Source organism: Microtus pennsylvanicus, chromosome 11 (assembly GCF_037038515.1).
Source record: "Microtus pennsylvanicus isolate mMicPen1 chromosome 11, mMicPen1.hap1, whole genome shotgun sequence".
Classification (NCBI taxonomy): domain Eukaryota; kingdom Metazoa; phylum Chordata; class Mammalia; order Rodentia; family Cricetidae; genus Microtus; species Microtus pennsylvanicus.
The window spans coordinates 18,868,672-18,890,078 of NC_134589.1; the positions used below are offsets into that span (position 1 = coordinate 18,868,672).

Sequence of the window (21,407 nt, forward strand, 5' to 3'; positions counted from 1 at the left end):
GTTCCAGAAAGGGCAAAGAAGCTGGCTTCAAGGGTTTTATGTCAAACCTGTTACTGGGTAACCCCTGCCACCCACTTATTCCAGTGACCAGACAGAAGTCAAACCTTGGTTTTTCATTTTATTATACAAAAAGGGGAAAACAAAACCTCCACAGTGGGCCTTAAGCTGGGTCAGTCACATCTAAGCTGCTCCCGTGGTGGTACAAATTCAATCGGTGATTGTTGGAACCTACAAAATACCCAAATATTAAAAAAAGGGGGAGAGGGGTCCCAGTGCTAAAATGCACCCTGGGCAACCTCTGACAGCACCAACACCCCTTCACTGGTATCACAGCCGTTTGTTAACGATGTCCCAATACTTGAAATGGGAGGAACACATGTAGTGTTTAAAGTTGTTTTTAAGAGAGAACATTCCACTCAAGTGTAATGGTCCAGGGTATTCAAACAAGGACATAGGATTCTTTGAAGCCCTCTCAAGAACTTAAAACCCTGGCGCTGATTTTTAGCACAAGGACAGTGTGTGTGTGTGTGTGTGTGTGTGTATGTAGGGTGGTATCACTCTCCAGGAGTCTTCACAACAGTCCAGGCCTTCGAGGGGGCTGGCAGCTGGGCTGCAGCCCCACATTTTTTGTGGAGAGCCTACTTCCCACCCCTGGCTTTCATTCAAGAGGCAAAAGATGGGGCAGCACAAAACCCAATAGCATTAACAAAACCAGTTCTGGCCAACTTAGTCAAAGTGAAAATCTCCACGGTGAGGGGACTTGGCTTATGAAGAGTCCAGGGACTAACCCCAAGGGTTAGAGGGCCAGTTGCAGAAAGCACCTTCTGCAGCCCCTTCCCCCAGATACAGGGGCGGAGGCAGGAAGGGAGGGTAGACCTGAGAAATCAAAGGAAATGGGGGTGGCCAGAGGACATGAGGGAAGGCAGTTAAGACAAGTAGGTAAAAAGATCTCAGGACACTCCCAGATGAGCCAGGAGACCTTTACTACTAAAGGGAAGCTTTAAGGCTCATACCATTGTCTGCCCTTTCCCACTTTCCTGCTGGACAGCACAGACTGCAGCAGCCCAGAGATACACGACCCTGGCAGAGGCAAACTGGTGTAGGAAGCATCAGGTGGTTTCCATGCCCTCTACAATGGACCCAGAGAGCCACCACAGTGGAAGACTGCAGGGAGGGGCAGCCTTGGCCTGTTCCTGTCAGGGTCACCATCTCCCAGGCCTTTACCAACCCTTTTTCCAGATTCAAACATGGAGGTGGGTTCTCTCTTACAGACACACAAATGCACTCAGGCACACTTCCTTATCCACAGGTGCATCCATGCTACAGCAAGCACACAACAGGCGCACGCACACACACACAGTCTCACAGTCTATATATCAAGACCGTTTTTAAGTCTCAACCCATCCAACCCCGAGCCCTCCCATTCCCAGAAATGACAACAGAGACGGTAGCCGAGATCGGTAGGAAACGTCTCGTTGACAGCTCAGCGCTTAAAAAAAAAATATATACACATATATAAAAAACACTCTGCCCCTCCCCCATGAACGGGTCCAGGCAGCTCCTTCCTGCAGGGGCAGGGGAGAGGGACATGGACACTGCCCACTTTCTTGAAGGCAGCACCCTTCTCTCCCTCCAGTTCAATGTGGGAGGTCAGGCGGCAAGCCCCTCTGGGAAGGAAAGGCTCCCCTGAACATCCACCTTGGTGCAGGCTGCAGGTGTGGAGGCCTCACCCAACTCTTCAGGACACGCTCCCACCCCCAAACTCCCTGGTCCATTGTCCACGTCAGCACTGCAAGTGCAGAGGGGATGGGGTGGGTCGGTCCAATGCTGGCTCAGTCTGATGGTTGCTGTCCCTGGAGCACCCCTGAAGCTGATGGCTCCAAGACTGCAGAGTCCTAGCCTGGGCTCATGCAGCCTTCTACCCCCACTGGTTTGTTTTTTTTTTTAAAAAAAAAGGAAGAAAGAAAGTGGGGGAGGCTGAGGGGACAGGGGACAGAACACAGGGAGAGACAAAGGTGGTCAGTTGGGGAGGGAGCTCTGCAGTGGCTCTCCTTGGCTGCCTGCCCAGGGTGGGGGGTGAGCCTTAGTTGGAGTCAGAGTCTGAGGAGTCCCCTGAAGAGGAAGAGCTGGAGCTGCTGCCCTCAGACTCATTGTCTTCATCCTCGTCGTCATCCTCGTCGTCATCGTCGTCTTCATCGTCATCCTCATTCTGGAGAATAAAGAACCCACGGTCACCGGGTAGCCCCCCTTCCGGCCCATGATCCCCCCTTCCCCACCATGCTGTCTACGCACCTCATCTCCATCCTCGCTCTCGTCTTCGCTGCTAGACTCAGAAGAGTCCCCTCCATCCTCGGAGGAATCCCCATTCTCATCATCTTCCTCTTCTTCCTCGTCATCGTCGTCATCCTCCTCCTCGTCCTCCTCATCCTCCGACTCCTGGGAAGTGCGGAGACATGTTAGTGGCGGGTGGCCTGCACTTCACCAGACCCTGCCCTGCGGACACCGCCTATCCTGAAGGGACTCCTTACCGACTTAGACTGCAGGGTGGTTCGGCTGGACTTAGGATTTGGGCCTCGAAGCTTAGTCATGTTCTTACGTTTCTACCAGAAAGGATGGAAATAGGACAGTGAGTTCCAGCTCCCACAGAGTCTCCCCAACCCGCCGCCACCCCCACCCCACTCACATTGGAGATGTACTCTTTGTATGCTGCACGGTCCTGGGGAGACAGGCTCTGGAGGGAAGAGATGAGAGTCAGAGATCCCCAGACTACTGCCGGCTACACACACCCTGGGCGGAACACTCACGTTCCATCAGCTACCTTTAGGCTCAGCTTCCCCAAACTTCGGTCCCTGCAGAGAGCTCACAGGGGCTCAGAGCAGTTCCTGATTCTGCCACAAGCGCCTCTCCCTGAGTCATCCTGAACTCGACAGCCAGTTCCCTATCAATTTTCCCCAACTGCTATGCCCAAATCGTAGCTCCACACTCAGGACCTCCTAAACCCCAGAGTTTCCCCCGTGACTCACGAGGCCTAGCACCAGCCCCACTTGGACCCTGGTCTTTGAGTCACTGGTGAGATGACGCAGAGTGACAAAATTTTAGAACACTTAATTCCCACCATCTCTCCGGGTCTTTGGTCAGCCTGAGTGACAGACAGGCAATTCTCCTTCCTGCACAAATCTGACTGTTCCAAGTAGTGGAGAAACAGAGACTAACAGCCTGGCCAGGGCTTACAAGTCCGCTGTCCCTGGCTAGGAGGGAGAAACTGCAGCCGATTTGGATTTTCTACTAACTAGGTAAGTTGGCAAATTACTTAATGCCTTGGCTTCCTTAGCTTTAAAAGTGCCAGTGCCCATTGCCCTGAAGGATTTCTGAGTCACCAAAGGAACCATGAATGAGAACCAGCCTGTATGATGCTGCCCGTTCCCTCTCACCTTGACCCAGAGGTCCAAGTGCACCTTGTATTGTTTCTGCTGCTCCTCAGCCAGCTTTTTATAGTGCTCCTTCTGGCTCTGGGAGATGCGCTGCCAGCGGCTGCCGATCTCTACCATGCGGTCCTTCAGCGGCAGGTGATTCAGCTCCCCGTTGGACAGCAGCTCCTGGGAGAACTTCTGGTAACCGTTCCTGCAGGGTGACACAGGAATGCATGGTCCAGGTCCTCGGTGAGTTACCTTTCCGACCCATCTTCACGCCAGGACAGTCTTTAGCCTCACGCTTACATGGGAGGTTTCTTGGGCTCCCCCTGGAACTTCATCTTCTTGGAAGAGTTCGGAGCAGCTGGAGGGGCCCGCATCTCACTTAACTCCCTCTGTGGAGACACGGAAAGGTCACATTCACCCCCACACACCCCACCCATTGTCATCACGCCTTTGCTGGCTTTTTTACATGCTGAGAAGGGGACAAACTGCCTGGAATGGACTCGTAATCCCAACATGCCAGAGATTAACGCAAGAAGACCCAGAGTTGGTGGCTAGTCTGGAATCCATAGACTCTCCCTAAAGCAACCACCTGCCAAGTTAGCACATCAAGAAGTCCATTTCAAAATGCTTTCTAAACTAAGCTTATGTCCCCTAGGAACCACTTTAAGAGGCTAGCACCTTGACTCTCACCTAGCCTGTGACAGGGTGAAGGTTAAGAGACTGGCCCAACCAAATCTGGAACCTTGCACTTCCAGCCCAGCACCTATTTATTTACACGGAGGCAAGTTGCTCAGCCCCTTCCCACCTCATATCGTTTTTGGTCTTCTGCTGCCTTCTTAATCCACATCAGCTTCTCCTTCTTTTCCATGTTGTTCCAAGTCATCTCCATGGCCTTCAAGGCTTTCACCCGGTCATTCTAAGGTACAAACGAAGGACATCGGCTGTGGAAGGGGTCCTGCTGCTACTGGCGGCTACAGACCAGTCCTTTCAAACTCCCTGCTACCTTGAAGCGAGCCAGATAATCTCCGATGACACTCTGCTGCCAGATTTCCTCAGCTCTCTTGGGTGACTCAGGCAGCTTGCCCCGCTCTTCACGCTCTCCACCTGGCTTCCTCTCAGACTGTGCCTTCAGAGCAGCCTCTCGGGCCTTATATTTAGCCTATAGGAAAGGCAGCTGGCGTCAGCATGCGAACCACCCCTAGGGGGCGCGCTAAGCCCATCAAGCAGTTGCAGTTGACTCCGCCTAAGAAGGCAGGGCCGTCAGAGGTGAGGGCGGGGCCATCAGAGACTAGAGGCAGCACTAAAGTCCTGCAGACTCCGCCCCACCCATGGGGCTGCTCTCTAAGGGAGAGGACAACCACAGCAGACAGCTTCCCGCCTTCCTGCTCAGGGGCACATGCGTGATTCACACAGGGTGCGAGAGAGTGTGGCCCTAACTGCAAGCACAGGGAAGTGGCCCAGGCGGCCCCTAGGGGAGACTGATGCCAGACTCTCCAAGGCCCGACCTTCTTCTTCTCGGACAAGTCGTTCCACATGCGGGCCAGCAGGCGGGTAAGCTCGCTTTCTGAGAGCTCAGGCCGCTCCTCCTGTAGCTGCCGTCTCTTCTCCTCTGAGAAAATGAACATGGCAGACACAGGCCGCTTGGGCTTTTCAGAGCCGCCCTAGAGGATGGATGGGATGGAGAGGGTCAGAGGTACAGTTACCATGAGCCTGCCTGGGCAGGTGGCTCCACCCTATGTGGCTGTCACGTGGCACATACCTTGCCACCTTCCTGAGAAGGCTTCTTAGAGGCTGGACTGGTGGTCTGCTTCTTATTGATGTTCAACATCTTTTCCTCCCCGAGGACCCGCTGCTGCTCCTCCTCGGGCAAGCTCTGAGCAGGAAGGAGAAGGGCGCGGGCTGCAGCAGGCAGGTTCAGACTAGGACTGCCTGCCAAACTCGCCCTCTGTCCCCCATGCCACTCACCTCCAGGAACCGCAGCAGTTCTACCTCATAATCTTTCTTTTTCTAGGAAAATAAGGGGACTCAGTCAGTTGGGGACCCTCAGTAGGCTCCTAGGGACTGGGTGTAACCTTCTCTCCCCCTAAAGATGGTAGACAAAAAGCCTGAGCTGTCTGCTTTTACAGATGCAGATGTTATACACTGCCAAGTTGGAAGCAGGTGGCCAAGGCACATGTGACCAACAAGTAACAGCCTGGCTGTTTGTGGAGCAAACTTCACGCTTAAAACCAACCAAGACAGAAGCCAAAGATCAGAGTGGTACCTGGTCGCACTTCTTGTGATACGCATCCTTTTCCTTCTGGGAGAGCAGCTTCCACTGCTGGCTGCATAGCACCATGCGCTCCGTGCTGGGCACATCCTTCATGTTGGCCATGAGCTCTGCACAGTACAAGGAGTAGCTGTTCCTATTTAATCCAGAAGAAGGCACGACCATGAGCAAGTGGGCAACAGGCTTCCTAGCTCCCCAACCTGGGTTCAAGTTCTTCAAAGGCCCAGCTCCCTGGCTGCCCACTCGCCCGCCCACCCACCCAGGGCAGCGCTCACGGAGGTGGCTTGGTGGGTCGCCCATCAAACTTGTCCTTGAGCTGGCGTTCAGCCTTGGTGAGGGTAGATTTGGTGATTCCTTCCTCGCTGATGTTTAGCTCAGGGTGCTTCTGTATATAATCACGCATAATCTCCTGCAGAGTGAGAGGCAGGGGAGTGGAGGGTAACGGAGTATGGGGTTAGCTGGGACACGATAAGGGGGAGAGCCGCTGGGGAAGGGAGGCAGGGTGCAAAGCTGGGGATGGCCGTGTATGTCTGTGTGTCTGCTGTGTCATTTGCAGTACGGTGCCCTGCTCTGCCCTAGCCTGAGATCTCTCCGTGGGGTGGGGGTCGTGAGATGGTAGGGACAGAGGTGAGGGGCCCCAAAGGGCCCCTCCCTCAACAGAGGGTCAGGGAATGACTGCCACCTGCAGAATGCGGTAGCACCAGAGGGCAGAGGCTCGTGAAGAGCCGGATGGGGAGGAGCGCAGCGGAAGCCTAACCTCGTACTCCTTCCGCTGCTCCAGGGCCTTATGAATCCATTTCAGCCTCTTTTTGTCCGAGAGCTGAGACCACTGCTTCCCCAGGGAGTCCTTCACCTCCTTCGTAGTGGCCTGCAAACCAAAAGCCGTCAGACACACACAGGCAGCCAGGGGCAGGGGAGGGGGGTGAGGGGCACAGAGGCCCCGCCCCCCTCAGGCCACAGGAGGTCACACAAGTGTCCACCACAGGCCAGGAGGGTAAAGTGGAGAGGCTGGGATCCGCCTTGGTGCAAGGGGCAGGCTCACACACACACTCATTCGTACGCCAGCTGGCCCAGGCCCTGTCCATGCAACCCCCCCTGGGGAGGGGCCTCCTCTCCTGCTCCCCTGCACCATACCCAGCCACCAGGCGCGGCTCCCCCCTAGCCACCGCCATGTGCCCTCCACCCCTACCCTTTGGCCAGACACTCACATCCGGCCGCACTTTGAGATACACCTTCTTCTCATGGGTATACCACAGTTGCTGGGGAGTTTTGGGCTTCTCGGGGATGTCCGACTTCTTGGCATTCTGGATAAGGTCAGGGTGATCCTCCCTAGCCAGGGGACCAGAGCAAGGGTCAGCAGGGGCGCTGCTAAGGCAGACCCCAGCTAGCTGTCCAACCCAAGCTTTCTTTCTAGGCCTCCTGCCGGAGCTTAGTGGAAGTTAGTGGCTGGCAGCCTGTTCCTGCCCCTGAACCTGACACTAACAAGTCTACACAAGACTTCCATGTTTTGTAGATGGTTAGCTCTAGTCTCCAGCCAGTATCGTTTTATCCTACCACACCCAGTGCCCCATGGCCCTCCTCTGCCTTACCTGAATCGGGCCAGGTTTCGCTCGAACTCCTGTTTCTCCCTCTGGAAGTCCTGAATATATTTCATCTGAGGGGAGGAGGGGACGGGGTCATCCAGGACCCAAGGGCTATTTCACCCAGAGCTAGAGAAGCCACCCTCCTGACTGCCTTGCCTTCTGCTAAGGTTTGGAGGTATGGTGTCTCTGCCCTCAGCGAGTGGAACTCACACTAGGCCTGGTGATGAATAACCAGACAGGGATTTACAGGGGTCTTCCTGACATCCAATTTCCATCCTACTCTCAAGGCAAAATGTCCCAGGAGCCAGGGGACGTGGTATCACCACTGGGTGGACAGTAGCTAGGACTACACACCCCTTCCTCTAACACCACAGAACTCCCCTGGGTCTCATAGAACTCTTCTTGCTATTGCTCCCTCTTCCCACCCTGTGGCAGCTGATGTCAGTCTATCCCCTCCAAGATGCCTAATAGCACCAGGGAGGCTAAATTCTGCTTCTAAGGTAGGCGAGGACAGAGTTGAAGGTGTACAAAATGAATTCTTGCAATTTAAGTCCCACCCCAATGTCCTGAGTTTGAAGGTTCCCCCCCACATCAGCTGTGGGTCTCCAATATTCCTCATATTCCTGGTCATCAAGCCCGCCTGCCTCTGGTCCCTTCCTCTAGGCTCCCCCAGAACTCTCCTTTCCCACCTTTCCTCTGGCATCCTGCATCCTGGTTCCCATGTAACAGACATTTCTTCCTTCCTTCCTCCCTGTATTCTGGAGGCTCACACCCAAATAGACCCCTCCTTGTAAGAGGAACCGGGTGCAAGGAGGCAGCTCATTTCCCCATGCTTCCCAATGAAGCCCTGGCGTAACCTCAGTCCTCCTCAGACAAGGCATGTCCGGGTTCTGGCTCATCCTCTACACCCCAAAGAGGAGCAGAGTAGTAGAGTGACTTACCTGAAGCCCCGACACAGCCAATTGGCAACAGGCAGTAGGAGACCCAAACAGGTATGCTCATGCTAACGCTTTTCCCACTCAGGTTCTCTGAACCCCCCTGACCCTGTTTCTTAGCCCTTTCCTCCCATCCCTTGGGGGTTTGGTGGCATGTGTAGTCACTGACCCAAGTCCCCACCCACAGGGTCACCGGTACCTCTGGCAGTTCTTGCTATCCCTTGGCTTGGGTATGGGTCACTGACAGTGGCTTTTATCCATCCAAGCCTATTCCATTTTGGATTCAACAACAAGGGTGCACAAGCACTTAGCCCGAGTGTGCAGAAAAATGGCTAATCAGTATGTTGGCTGGTGCCATTTGGGGGGCTTGATACCCACAACTTTCTGTCCTTCGTCCACCAGTGTGCATTTTTTCCTACACCTTCCTGCCTCTCACTGACATCTCTCCTTGTCTCGCTGCCCACCATCTCCTCTTGGTGTTCAACGCTCTCCATCCTATTATTCTGTGAACTCTTTGTTGTTTAGAGTTCTTCTGCCTTCCAGAGAGCCTGAGCTGCAGGGCGGTGGTGGAGCACGCCTTTAATCCCAGCACTCGGAAGGCAGAGGCAGGTGGATCTCTGTGAGTTCGAGACCAGCCTGGTCTACAAGAGCTAGTTACAGGACAGGCTCCAAAACCACAGAGAAACCCTGACTCAAAAAACCAAAAAAAAAAAAAAAATAATAAAATAAAATAAAATAAAGAGAGAGCCTGAGCTGTCTTTGGCTTTAACCGCTGGGAGGTTTGGACAAGGACAACTTTAACCCATATAAAGTGAAGTGTCCCTGATAATCCAATCAGAGGTCCATTTCTGTAGGGAACAGCCTGAGGCAAGGAAGAAAGAGGTGACCTTCCTTATCCGTGGGAAGCAAGCTCACTCCTGTGACTATGGCAGGAGAAGTGACTATGGTCAGAGGCTCCAAATGCAAGTGGCAAGACCCAGGATACTCAGCACTCCTGCGCCCCAGTTCCTTGCTCACAGACACGGGACAATCCACCAATCAATCCAATGCCCTTTCCTGCGGCCTCTTGGATGCTCAGTATCATAGTTAAGCAGAGAACGGCTGCACACACTGCCAGGGAGGATGCTTCAGTGTGAACGCTCAAAACACAGCACCGATGGCTGCGGGGTACAAGATCACCCTGAGTGCCTTCCAGGTCTTCCCCTTTAACGGGGCCTGTCTGACCTTATGTGGGCCTAGGAGGCGACAGATAACCACGGCCAGCCTCTACACACACTCGGCTCTGCTGTATTAGCCATCCACACCCAATGTCGAGCGCCTTTGTCTAAGGCCTAGGCCTACCCCAGTGACCTGCCCAAACCATCAGCTGCTCTCACCTGAAAGCATCTCTGCCCTCCCCCCATCTGAACTTCCCTCCCCCCACCTTCTTCTTCTCTGGAAGCTCCTTGTATTTCTTAGATAGAATCTTGGTCAGGTCCAGGTTGCTCATCTCAGGGTGGAGTTTCGCATATTTGGCCCGCTTCTCCATGAAGAAGCGGAAATAAGGTGTGAGAGGCTTCTTTGGGAAATCTGGGTGTTTCTGCAACAATAAAAACCTGAGGTTAGACACCAACCATTCTTTAGACTCGGACACCTGGGCTTCTCCTCCTGGCAACTCACCTTGAGTTTTTTGCCTTTGTAAGGATTTTTAACATGTTCCTGAGCATCAAGAATCAATTCCGTCAGTGTACGGAACTTCCTCACCTGAAGGAAGTAAAGAGAAAGGAAACTGGGAAATGCCACTTCCACAGCGCAGCCTTCTCTTCCAATCCCTCACCAGAGGGAGTGCACTAAATGAAACAAACCAACAGACTACAGTACGGTCAACCTCTGACCCAGGGGCACTAGCTCATGCCCACTGCAGAGGTCCAAGCAGCGAGGATGCACCCAAGGGCAGTCACAACAGGAGGGACTGATTCAGTGTAGCTTCCATAGCTGGACCTCTTCGACCCCTTAGACTGGTTTGGGCCATAGAAGCCTAAGGCAGTAAGTATTCAAGGCCACTGAGAAAGAATTGAGTGTTAGGCTGTTGCTGGCAGCCAGACACAAATCAGAGCTGACAAATGAACACCTTCTGTCCACAAGGACAGGTTTATTTCACATTCCCCATTTCTCCTGACTTAAAAAAAAAAACAAACAAACCAAGAAACGGAGATAAAAGCATAATGTGTATTCACGTGTCCAAAGTAGGTATCAGTTGTTACCTCATTAGAGATCTCCACCCATTTGAGCTTGCACATGTCTCCCGAAAAATCCTTAAACGCCACCTTTTCCCAGTCCATATGCGACTCTGTGGTTTTGAACTTGGAGCTATCGTTGGATGGAAGGTTGTTCTTCATGCACTCCAGCAAAGTCAGCATATCTTCCTGGGACCAGCGGTCTGGTGAGGTAAGGGAAGTCACCACACTGGCTCATGCCATTCTCTTCATGCCCCTCCTCCCAAAGCCCCCGGTTGCTTTTCATCTGAACTAGTGCATCCTTCCTTAGACCTGGCTCAGCCCCGAAACCTGTGGCCATACATGATTAGGGCAGGAGCCCTGGACCAGATACCACCATACTTAGCTACATCGGATATCATGTCTGGCTTACTCAAAACTATCATTTTTAACACGCTTGGTTGCTATGGGCCTCTTTTTATTTTACGAGATGGAGTGAAACTATTGTGATTTGGGGGTCCTATGGGTAAACGGCTCATCAGAAAGGGAAGGAGGGGAGGTAACGTTTATGTTCTAGGTCATGTTTTCGGTGGGTACCACAAGCACGCAAGGTCTAAGTTGGGGTGTGGATAAGGTACCCCATGAAGACGTCTCTCCAGCACTACTGGAGACTAACATTTAAAAGACACTCTCAGTCCCTTTAATTCCAACATCAGAACCACATGCAACAGCTTTGAGAAGAGTCATTCAGGCGGGTAGAATTCTCAGGGCCTTGATCCCTAGAGAACCCCAGAATTCCAAGTTGCCATCACAGCCCAACTCCTCAGCAAAAGGGCATCTCGGGCCGATTGTTCTCGGCTGAAGTGCAGCCTCGCCACAGCTCGGAGCCTCTCTGGAGAGTGGCTGCACTGGAAGCTGAGCTGGGGGAATCCATGACCAGGATGCAAAGGAGCTCTTGGTTTTCATTTGCATCCAGTAACCTGGGCCAGGGTTTCAGCAGGAGTCACATGGACCCATAATCCTCTTCCCTAATGTCTCACAAGCATTGCCAGATGCTCGCTCGGCTTCACAGATATTACACCGACAGCGGCGGCTGGGGCCTAGCCATCTAGCTTGTTCGTCCGTATGCCTTGGGGTCCTAAACCACTGAACTACCCTAGTCCTCTCTTCCTTCTACCTGCCCCTGACAGGCATCTTCTCTTCTAACGTGAGGGCATAATATATGAGGCTAACTGGGAACTGACCTGCATGGGTCTTCCCTGCCCCTCACTCAAGCACAGCAGGAGGGGAAGGTAAATAACATAAAAACTCCAGACTAAGTAACCTGGATTTATTTTAGTCAAACACAGAACTGACAGGAGCTTGACTCTGTAAACTTCAGACCCTCTCCCAGTTCACAGACTGCAGCACAGAGGCACCTTAGAAGCTGGTGAGTTCGTGTGAGAAAAATCAAGTTTAAAGAGGGCACAAGCTGGGGACCCCTACCTTGGCCTTTGGGGGCGGCCATTTCCAGGTCTGTGGGACAGTCTGCTTCTCCGTTCATTCTCCAGCTGTCCAGCCACCTCCTCGGTCGCGCTGGCCGGGCAACCCGGGGTCAAAGCCACCTCACCCTTTCGAAGAGATACAAAACCCACTCAGGTAGGAAGAGAGGAGAGGGACTTTCTATCCCACCCCCTCCCACAAGGGAGGGGGCATAGGTCCACACTCTCAGCGAGACCCAACCAGGAGGCTCACAGACTTCATCGGTGGGTGTAGGAGTGAGCCCCTCTCCTCCCTACTCCAGCCCCCAGACCCTGCAGCCCGGCTGCGCCGCATGTGCCCTCCCCTGCCCACGCGAGACTGCTCCCAGCTCCCGCGTGCAGCTAGCGCCCGCCCTCCGGCCTCCTTTCCCCGGCCCAGCACCCCCCCCAAAATTTTTCTCTTCCTCCTCCTCCTCCTCCTCCTCCTCGTTGAGCGCCCGCCCCGGGGAGGCCCCAGGCTGGAGGGCGGGGGAGGAAGGGCGGGTAAAGGGCGCGCGCGGGCACGAAAGCGGGCACGCGCATCAGTCTCCTCCTCCCGCTTCCCCCCGGCCGGTTCCCCCCGCCTCCGCAACCCGGCGGGGACCCGGACGCAGCGCAGCCGCCGCCAGCCCGGGAGCGTAGCGGCCGCACCGCCCCCGGGGACCAGATCCGGATTCCCGCTTCTCCCCCCCCTTCCAACCTCCCAACGCGGTCGCCGCCCGTCCCGGCAGGCGAGCTGCCGAAGAGAAGCGGCCTAGCCTGTCCCCCGCCCCCGAGCCACCCACCAGGGCCAGAGAAGCCGCCACCGCCCAGCTATCCCGACGCGCACGGAAGATGCCCGGCGCAGAGGCGAGACCGCGGCGGGAACGGCCGCCTCCTCCCTGAGCCTGCGGCCCAGCCCTGCCGGCGCCCCCGCCCCGGCCTCCGGGGAGCCGAGCCAAGCAGAGGGCGGGAGGACGGCGGCCGCGAGGCGGGGGCGCTGCGCTCACCGGCCCCGCCGCCCCCTCCGGCGGCCGGCGAGAACTGCGCCTGCCGACCGGCCGGCCGGAGAAGCGCGGGCTCCTCCAACTGGGGCCTCGCTTCCTGCCCTTCCCACCCCCGATTTTCGGCGCCCTTCCCCGTGTCCCGGTCAGCTCGACTACAGTCTTCCCCGGTACCGCCGCTCGGCGTCCGCGGCTCGCTCCCTAGCCCAGGCCCCGGCGCACGTCCTCCGCCGCCTCGGTTACCCGGCGCAGCGCGGCCTCTGAGCTCCCCGCTCCGGCGGCTCCCTTCCCGGCTCTGAGCTCGGCGCCCTCCCCCGCTCGGCCGGGCACAGCCGCAACTCCCTCCCGCGGCGGCAGCGGCTCCTCCTCCGGGCGCGGCGGCGGCGGCGCTGGGGCGGCGGCTGCTGCTGCTGTGGCGGCGGCGGCTGTGGCTGCTGCCTGCTGCTCCTCGCGGCGAAAAGCACAAAGCACAGCGCCCTCCGCCTGCAGGCAGCCCGCCCGCCGCCCGCCCGCCGGCCCCGGCCTCAGCTCGCACACCCCCCGCCGCCGCAGCAGCCTCCGCCGCCGGAGCGGGGAGGAGGAGGGAGAAGGGAGGAGGAGGAGCGGGAGGGGGGGCGGGAGAAGCGGGGCAGCGAGCGCGTCCTTCCCCGTAGAGCGCACACCGACCCCCGGGGAGCGAGCGCCAGCCCGCCCGCCTCGCCGGCTCCGCTCCCTCCCACAGCCTGCCCGGGCGGGCTCCGCGGGGGGCAGCTGGGAGGAGGGGCGGGCGCTGGGGGGACCCGGGCGGCCGAGGCGGAGGCAAGGAAGGAGGGGAGGGGGGTGGTGGTAGTGGCGGCGGCGGCTGCTGCTGTTGCTGCCGCCGGGGAAGGGGGGGGGCCGGGGCAGGGAGACACGCAGCCGCCCGGATGGCGGCGGGGCTGCGAGCTTAGGCGGGCAGGCAAGCAGGCGGTGAGAGCGACCTCGCCAGCCCCGCGGGGGAACTAGCAGGCTTGGCCGGCGCGGGAGGGAGGGCCGAGGTGCGGCGGTGGAGAGGGTGTCCAGAGGGGTGGCCGGCGAGCCTCGCGGGTGCCGGCAGCCCTGCTCTAGAGCTCTCTTCCAGGCTCTCCGAGCTTAGGCTCGGTCTTCCGGGCCAGCTCTCTCTCATCTGCTCCCTTCCGTCTCCCGCCTCGGCGAGCGAGCGCTCGCCCACCCTGGTCCCCGGAGCGCGGCCACCAGCTTTGAGCTCACGCTCGCCGATCGCGGTACCAGGTTTCGGCGCCTACCTCCCGGTCCCCTTATCGCCGAGCGGCACTCATGGAACTTAAAAATATACTGCGAATCCCTTAAAAAAAATAACAAAAAGCCCCAAATCCCTCTTGTTCCGCACAGCCGGAAAAACAGCCTGGAGCGGCCGGCCCCGGCAGAGCCAGGGAGCCGGTTCAATCCAGCCCGGCGTGACTCCCCTAGGCCTGCCCCGGGCGCGTGGAGCCCGGAGATTGGCGCCGCCGGAGAGCAACCCTTTTCCCCCGAAATCCGCCGCGCCGAAGGCCCACTTACCGAGCGTGTGGGTGCTAGTGAGGGCCGGGGGGACCTGGCACTCCGGCGGGCGGAAGAGCGGAGTCGCAGCTCCGCAGCTGCCGACGCCGGGGCAGCGAGTCTCCAGACAAAGCCCGAGATGGCGATGCGGAGCGACGGCTAATGGCGAGCCCCACGCGCCGCGCTCCGCCCGCCCCGCTCCGCCCGCCCGCCTCGGCGCAGCGCAGCGCCGCTTCGAGCGCTCGCCCGTCAGAGCCGCCTTGGCGCCGCCGCCTCCCGGGCCGCCCCGGCCTCGCCTGGCCCTCCGCCTCTTCCGAGCGGCTCAGCCTCACCCCTTCCCTCCCACCGCTCTGGGGGCTGCACGAAAATTTAAAAAAAGGAATAAGAAAAATTCCCTTTTTTCTCTTTTTTCCTTTTTTTTTCCTTCTGCAAGGCAGAGGTTTTTCGATGTTAGGTTTTTTTTTTCCCTTCCTCGGCTCGCACTCACCTGCGGGGCCGTCGGCAGGGCTGGGGGCGGGGGTGCGCGGGGCTGGAGCCGCCGAGCGCGGGTTGAAAGCTAGCCAAGCTCTGCAGCGCCCGACCCGGGCGTGTACGCCGCCGCCAGTCCCCGCAGAGAAATCGTCCTCCTACCCCCGCCTCCATCGCTCTGCGTTTCTCTTCCAATCAGCCGGTCGCTTGGCGGCTCCTCCAGTCTCCGGCCAAGCCAGCTGCCTAGAGCGAGCTCCGCTCCATCTGCTCGCCCGACTCCTCGCTCCCCTGCCGGGGCGGGCGAGGCAGCTTGAAGCCAGAGGGGGGATCTGTGAGGGATTCTGTCTGTTCTCTCGCTCCCATTGCTCCATCCCCGCTCTCTCCTGCCTCCTCCTTCTCTCCTGCGTTTTTCCAACTCTCCCCTGTCGCCACTGGTGTGTGTCTGAGTGTGTGCGCAGGTTTTTTTTTTATTGCTCTGCTTTTGCAACCCTGAAGCTAAAGCGGGGTGGGGGCGATGGGGGTGTTACAAAGATGAAAAAATAAAGACGCTCCTAGGTTTGCAACACATCGAAATACCGGGGGAAGCACCCCGCCTCGTTCGATCTCGATGCCCCGCGAGGGCCTTCCGGGTTTCAGAGCGAGTCTTTCGTTGTTCTCGATGCCCCCCATCTTCAACGGCCTTAGGATCCAAGGAGTTAGCAAAAAGTTCTCCCCTGGGTCGTAGGACACTGTCAGTGGGAGTTGGGAAGATTTTAAGACGCAGCGGAGCGGCCATCCGTTCTATCCCGGCTTCCGTAACTAGGCCGCGGCCCGGGTGGGGGTTTAGAGCAAAATCCCGGCGCGTTTGTGCGAAGGAGCTGGAAGGGGGAAAATCATAACCGGGAGCGGAGCTTCTTGCGTCTCCCCTTGGTCTCTGCCTCCAGTCGCCTGCTAGCTCCCCCTTCAATTTTTTTTTCCTCCTCTCCTTTAATCTAATTTCTTCCAACTCCACCTTTGTTGTTACCAGCGTCACGCCTGGATCAGCCAATCCCCTTCTCGCAATCAGCTTGTCAAAAAGGCTAGGCCAGCCCTGAGAAAGCAGGCCGCGGGCGCTGCCCCCTCCCCGGCAGCGGTGGGGAGCCGGATAGAGAGTTCGTCACCCCTGTCCTAGGGCAGGATCTGCCACCCGGGCATCGGCGTTCGAACCTCCCGCATTCCACCATCCAGCAAATCTGAGGAGGAAAGGCCCGGGCGTGTACGACTTTCTTGTCTCTCACCGCCAACGGCTATTAGTGGGCTTCGCCTCCCCTGCTCAGCTGAAGGGATGTCAGGATTAGACCAAGGGAGGGAGAAGGCGACGTGAAGGACGCCCGCTTCCACTAGGCCAGCCCACGCATGGTTTGTGCCATCGCTCCCCGGGCAAGGCCATTGCTCCTGGCTCCTTTGCTGCCACAATAACGCTGCTGTTGCTCACATCGCAGCCAGCTGGGTTGCACTGTCTCTTTGGGCTATTCCTTGGCACACTGCCTTCTCCTTCCTCACAGTTTCGCTGCTGGTGTAATTCCTCTTGTCTCCTGGGGGAAATGAGACTAGCAGAACTTCCACGTCCCACTTCTGCCACGTTTCATGAATCGAAGTGTATCTAAGTCTGATGTGGCTGGCTTGGAGGTACAGGATGTAGGAGAGACAGATTGATAATAGTTAATGAAGTTTAGGCTTCAAGGCCCCTTGCCTGGAAGGAAGGTCTACCGATGGGTCTGTTCCCAAATTATTTTTAATATTTTGTTTTTTAATAAAAAGTCTTCCTCCAGGCCAGGCAGTGGTGGCACTTGCCTTTAATCCCAGCACTCGGGAGACAGGTAAGTGGATCTTTGTGAGTTCGAGGCCCTCCTGGTCTGTAAGAGCTAGTTCCAGATCAGCTAGGACTGTTACACAGAGAAACCCTGTCTCAAAAATAAGTAAATAAAAGTCTTCCAAATTGTACATTTAGAGCCCCACCAGCCCAGCTCTGCCTTCGGAATATGCACTAGGCATTTTGTATGGGATCAAGCCATCTCCTGCTACACTAAAAAAGCAAAGCATGGAATGTACTTACCTATTTTGGCAAGGGCAGCGTAAAAGGTATAGAATTAAAGGGCCCAGGTGTTAGCCTTGATGGTCCGCGCCTTTAGTCTCAGCACTTGAGAGACAGGTGGATCATTGTGAGTTTAAGGCCAGCCTGGATTACACAGAGCTTTCTAGAAAAGCCAGGGTTGCTCACTTCCTTTTCCCAGTCCCCCCTTTTGTTTTGTTTTTGCTTTTTGAGGCAGAGTTTCTCTGACTAGCCTTGGCTGTCCTGGAACTCTGTAGACCAGGCTGGCCTCAAACTCACAGAGATCCACCTGCCTCTGCCTCCCTAGTGCTGGGATTAAAGGCCTGTGCCACCACTGTCTGGCCCACCCCACCTTAAATACTGTGTGGGTTTGGACAAATTCCGCCCTAACCAGATTCCAATCTTAGAATGGGGATCTGCTTCCTCATCAGGGATTGGAAGGTTAAGTGAGATGGTGTAAGTCAAACTATAGATCTCTCCGTATATGGTACTTCCCACAATTAAAGCCAGAGAAACACACCTCAGTATTGTCCAAATGTTCCATGGACAGATCTGGAGCGCAGGTATTCTGGCTTCTTGCCCTGAGTTTCTTGGCTGAACCAAGGGGCTTTTCGGTAACGTGCTTTGGAATAAAACGGGATGAACATGAATCATAAGGTTTATTATTGGTTCCTTGGGCAGCAAAAATCGTGGCTGGCACCTTTTCCCACTTGGAAACCATTTGGCTTCTTTACTTCTGTTGAGTTTCTGGTGAGGTCAGGAGTCCACGATTTGGGCTGCAGGCCACAGAGGGAAAGAATCTGCCCTCGGCCCTCATTCTCCGCACCTTTCCCTGTGTGTCTTCTCCCAGCTTTCCTGCTTTCTGGTATTTGCCTTGAAGCAGAGCTTTGACATTCCATAACCCCAGCCTGGGCTAGTGACAAAGCAGCCTGCTAGCTGCACAGCCCAAACACAGGCTCAGAGTTCCTTGAATACTTAGAAGCAAAATGTAGTAGTTCAGTTGTTGTACAAAGAAAAAAACTTTTTTTAAAACGAGATTTATTCCGGGCGGTGGTGACACAGGCCTTTAACCCCAGTACTGAGGCAGAGACAGGCAGATCTCTGTTAGTTCAAGGCCAGCCTGGTCTATGAGAGCTAGTTCCAGGATAGCTAGGGCTGTCACACAGAGAAACACTGCCTCAAAAAACCAAAAAGGAAAAAAATTATTTAAGTGTATGTGTGTATAATCTATAGGAGTGTATGCCATCAGACGAGGGTGTTGGGTCCCTTGAACCTGGAGTTGCAAGTGCCTTGTAAAGGTACCTGTGGGAGCCGGGCGGTGGTGGCGCACGCCTTTAATCCCAGCACTTGGGAGGCAGAGACAGGCGGATCTCTGTGAGTTCGAGGCCAGCCTGGTCTACAAGAGCTAGTTCCAAGACAGGCTCCAAAGCTACAGAGAAACCCTGTCTCGAAAAACCAAAAAAAAAAAAAAAAAAGATACGTGTGGGATATTAGATCACACTGTGAGACTGCATTAAAAACCGTGGATGGGGGGAGCGGAGCAGGTAACTCGTTGATAGGAAATTAGCCATAGAGAAGACTGAGGAGTCAGAAATGTGGATAGAGAGACTTAACAGGAAGGAATAGGGAGAGGCTGAGAGTTTCAAGTTCATTTTTGTTTTGTTTCAGTTTTTATTTTATTTTATTTTTTGGTTTTTTTAAGGCAGGGTTTCTCTGTATAGCTTTGGGGCCTCTTCTGGCACTCACTCTATAGACCAGGCTGGTCTCGAACTCACAGAGATCCGCCTGTCTCTGCAGTGCAGGGACTAAAGGCGTGCCCCACCACCTGTTTTTGTTTTTGCTTTGTTGTTTTCTCCTTTGAGAGAAACTTCTCTTGCTAGAGCTCTGGCCAAAAAGAAAGGTCAGTTGATTGCTTCTCAGCTTTTCTGATCTAGCAGGTTTTCACCCCAGCATCTGACTCCTGATTACTGGTAAACAAAATGATAGAGACTTAGTTACATTTGGTAGCCTCGGAAATCCTGCCAAGTCACAGTCTAAACAGTGGGGTGCTGGCTTCAGGACTGAGGACACAAGCAGTAGTTAAAATATAAGTAGATTCAAGTGAGACTGCTAACTCTGCAGAAAAAAACAACATACATATTATGTAAGAATATAGCCGGGTGGTGGTGGCGCACGCCTTTAATCCCAGCACTCGGGAGGCAGAGGCAGGTGGATCTCTGTGAGTTCGAGGCCAGCCTGGTCTACAAGAGCTAGTTCCAGGACAGGAACCAAAAAGCTGCGGAGAAACCCTGTCTCGAAAATTAAAAAAAAAAACCAAAAAACCCAAAAAACCGTCCTTAGTACTGGGATTAAAGGCATATACCACCACCCGGATGTCATTTTCTTAGTATTACAGTTTTTTTTAATTGGTTCTTTGGGAATTTCACATCATGTATCTCAATCCCACTCATTCCCCAGTCCTTCCATGTTTGCCCTCCACCCTTGTAGCCCCTCCAATAAAGAAAATTTTAAAAAAGAAAAAATAATTTTTAAAAAGAAAGAAGACATCCACTCCTCCGTCTTTTCCACCTCTCTGTCACATAGCATCTGTCCTAGTGGCCTTGGTAGCTTCGGTGTGTGACAAAGTAGACCAGTTTTACTTGCAATGAGTTGTTGATCTGGTTCAAGGCCCCTGGCTTCTGGTACGCCATCAGTACTGGACTGTCACTGAAACTTCTCTGGGATATCCATCTGTTGCCTCAGTTCTGAAGCACCTGTGGCAGTAGTTCCACAGGACCAGTCCCTTCATGCTCTCCAGGGGGCATAGATGGGATATTGGGGTGGGCCAACTCAAAGCCCTGGCTGTGGGCCTGTATGGTAGTTGAATTTGTCAGCCTGGGCCTCTCCATGGACTCCCCCCTCCCCAGGAGAGGGTCAGGGCCAACTCTCCTGCACAGATGATGAGGGGTGGGGACAGCTTTTCCAGGTACAGGGTCAGTTCTGTTGTGGCAGCCATCCAGACAAGAGGACAACTCTCCTGAGCCCACAATTCTGGGGCCAGTTCTCCTGCTGAGGTGGCCAGCGGGTAGCAGGACCAGCTCTCCAGTGTCAGGCCGCTGGGGCCAGTTCTTCCATGGCTCCTGATGGGAACGTGGGCCATGGACATCATCACAGACCCTGGCTGCTTCAGTAGGGCAATGGACCCAGACATGGCCCCTGGCTGAAGCTCAGGCAGTGACACAAGCCACTCAGATCAGTCACTCACACCAGTATGGCCCTGGTGGCGCTGTGAGGTGTTTGTGAGGGAAGAACCCAACCCCCAAACAACCCCCTTTCCTTTATAAAGTTACTTAAACTGTGGTATTTGTTGCTAAAAAGGGAAAACAAGTGAGGAGGGGAGGAGGAGTCAGTGGGTAGATAGATAACAGTTGAATAATATAGACACGGAGGGCAGGAAATCTCAAGACCTAGAGTGACCCAGGAGAATTACAGTGTAGTTCTAGTCCAGGTCCGAAGGCCTAAGAATCAGGAGAGACAAGGATGAAAATTCTAGTATGGGGCTGGTGTAACTCGGTGGTGGAGGACCAGCTCAGCGTGCCTAAGGACTTAAATTCAGCCCCAAGGGCTGGGAAAAGGAAGGCAGGACAAACACTGGGCTTTCCCAGCCTTGTGACCCACACTGAAGCATCTATTCTTTCTAGATCTCTAGCTTTTCAGCTTCTAGACTTCATCCAACTCCTTTTCTCCCTCCCTCCCTCCCCTCCCTCTAACCTTTTGTTCAACTGATTATATGAGAGCCAACATTAGGGAAGGCGATCTGTTTGGGCCAGCTATGTTAATCTTATCCAGAGACCCTCTTACAGACACAACCAAGATGTTTGATCAAATCAACAGACACTTTGTGATCTAATTAAGCTGAAACATAAAATCCAGCATCACATATAATAAATGCATGCCGTTGAAGTTTTAAAAAATTCAGTGTGTGTGTCTGAGGGGTGCTGTGTGTGTGTGTGTGTATGTGAAAGTTTTTTAAAAGTTGTGTGTAAATGTCCAGGGTAGGTGTGGGAGGGTGCTGCTGTCTCTCTCTCTCTCTCTCTCTCTCTCTCTCTCTCTCTCTCTCTCTCTCTCTTTGTGTGTGTGTGTGTGTGCGTGTGTGTGTGTGTAAGTGTCCAAGGAGTTTGAGGAGAGGGTGTGAAATCCCTTGGAGCTGGAATTACATATAGTTGTGAGCTTTCCAGCATAGGTGCTGGGAATTGAACTAGGGAACTCTGGAAAAGAAATGCTTGCTGTTAACTGCTGAGCCACCTCTGCACTCTGAGGGTTTTGTTTTGTTTTAGACAAGGTTGCTTGAAATCTTTTTTTTTAATTTATTTATTATGTATACAATACTCTTTCTGCGTGTATGCCTGCAGTCCAGAAGAGGAAACCAGACCTCATTACAGATGGTTGTGAGCCACCATGTGGTTGCTGGGAATTGAACTCAGGACCTTTGGA

At 54.8% G+C, this 21,407-nt stretch overlaps 1 protein-coding gene across 8 annotated transcripts; it reads right to left on the reverse strand.

Moving 5' to 3' along the window:
* Positions 1-1,457: 1,457 nt before the first annotated feature.
* Ubtf (upstream binding transcription factor) lies at positions 1,458-15,165 on the reverse strand. Of its 8 annotated transcripts, none has more exons than XM_075990528.1 (21): positions 14,883-15,165; positions 11,884-12,008; positions 10,447-10,622; positions 9,863-9,946; positions 9,627-9,782; positions 7,275-7,339; positions 6,894-7,014; positions 6,443-6,553; positions 5,961-6,094; positions 5,680-5,821; positions 5,382-5,423; positions 5,176-5,289; positions 4,922-5,077; positions 4,420-4,575; positions 4,222-4,332; positions 3,717-3,805; positions 3,432-3,621; positions 2,684-2,731; positions 2,529-2,600; positions 2,293-2,436; positions 1,458-2,209 (listed from the first exon to the last, which is right to left on the reverse strand). In XM_075990528.1, exons 2-21 carry the CDS (start codon positions 11,939-11,941, stop codon positions 2,084-2,086), a joined length of 2,295 nt encoding a protein of 764 aa, XP_075846643.1. In that variant the 5' UTR covers positions 11,942-12,008; positions 14,883-15,165; the 3' UTR covers positions 1,458-2,083. The 8 variants fall into 8 exon arrangements, with proteins under 8 accessions (XP_075846643.1, XP_075846642.1, XP_075846641.1 ...); XM_075990527.1 differs by lacking the exon at positions 14,883-15,165 and adding an exon at positions 14,417-14,555; XM_075990526.1 differs by lacking the exon at positions 14,883-15,165 and adding an exon at positions 13,124-13,252.
* Positions 15,166-21,407: the final 6,242 nt, after the last annotated feature.

What these genes read in the sequence shown, in the direction of transcription:
- Ubtf (XM_075990528.1), bottom strand. Translation starts at nt 11,941, where the DNA reads ATGAACGGAGAAGCAGACTGTCCCACAGACCTGGAAATGGCCGCCCCC. An exon ending in CGACCCACCAAGCCACCTCC is followed by an intron (nt 5,822 to 5,960) that starts GTGAGCGCTGCC and finishes TGGATTAAATAG; the next exon opens with GAACAGCTACTCCTTGTACT. An exon ending in GAGCCCAAGAAACCTCCCAT is followed by an intron (nt 3,622 to 3,716) that starts GTAAGCGTGAGG and finishes GTCACCCTGCAG; the next exon opens with GAACGGTTACCAGAAGTTCT.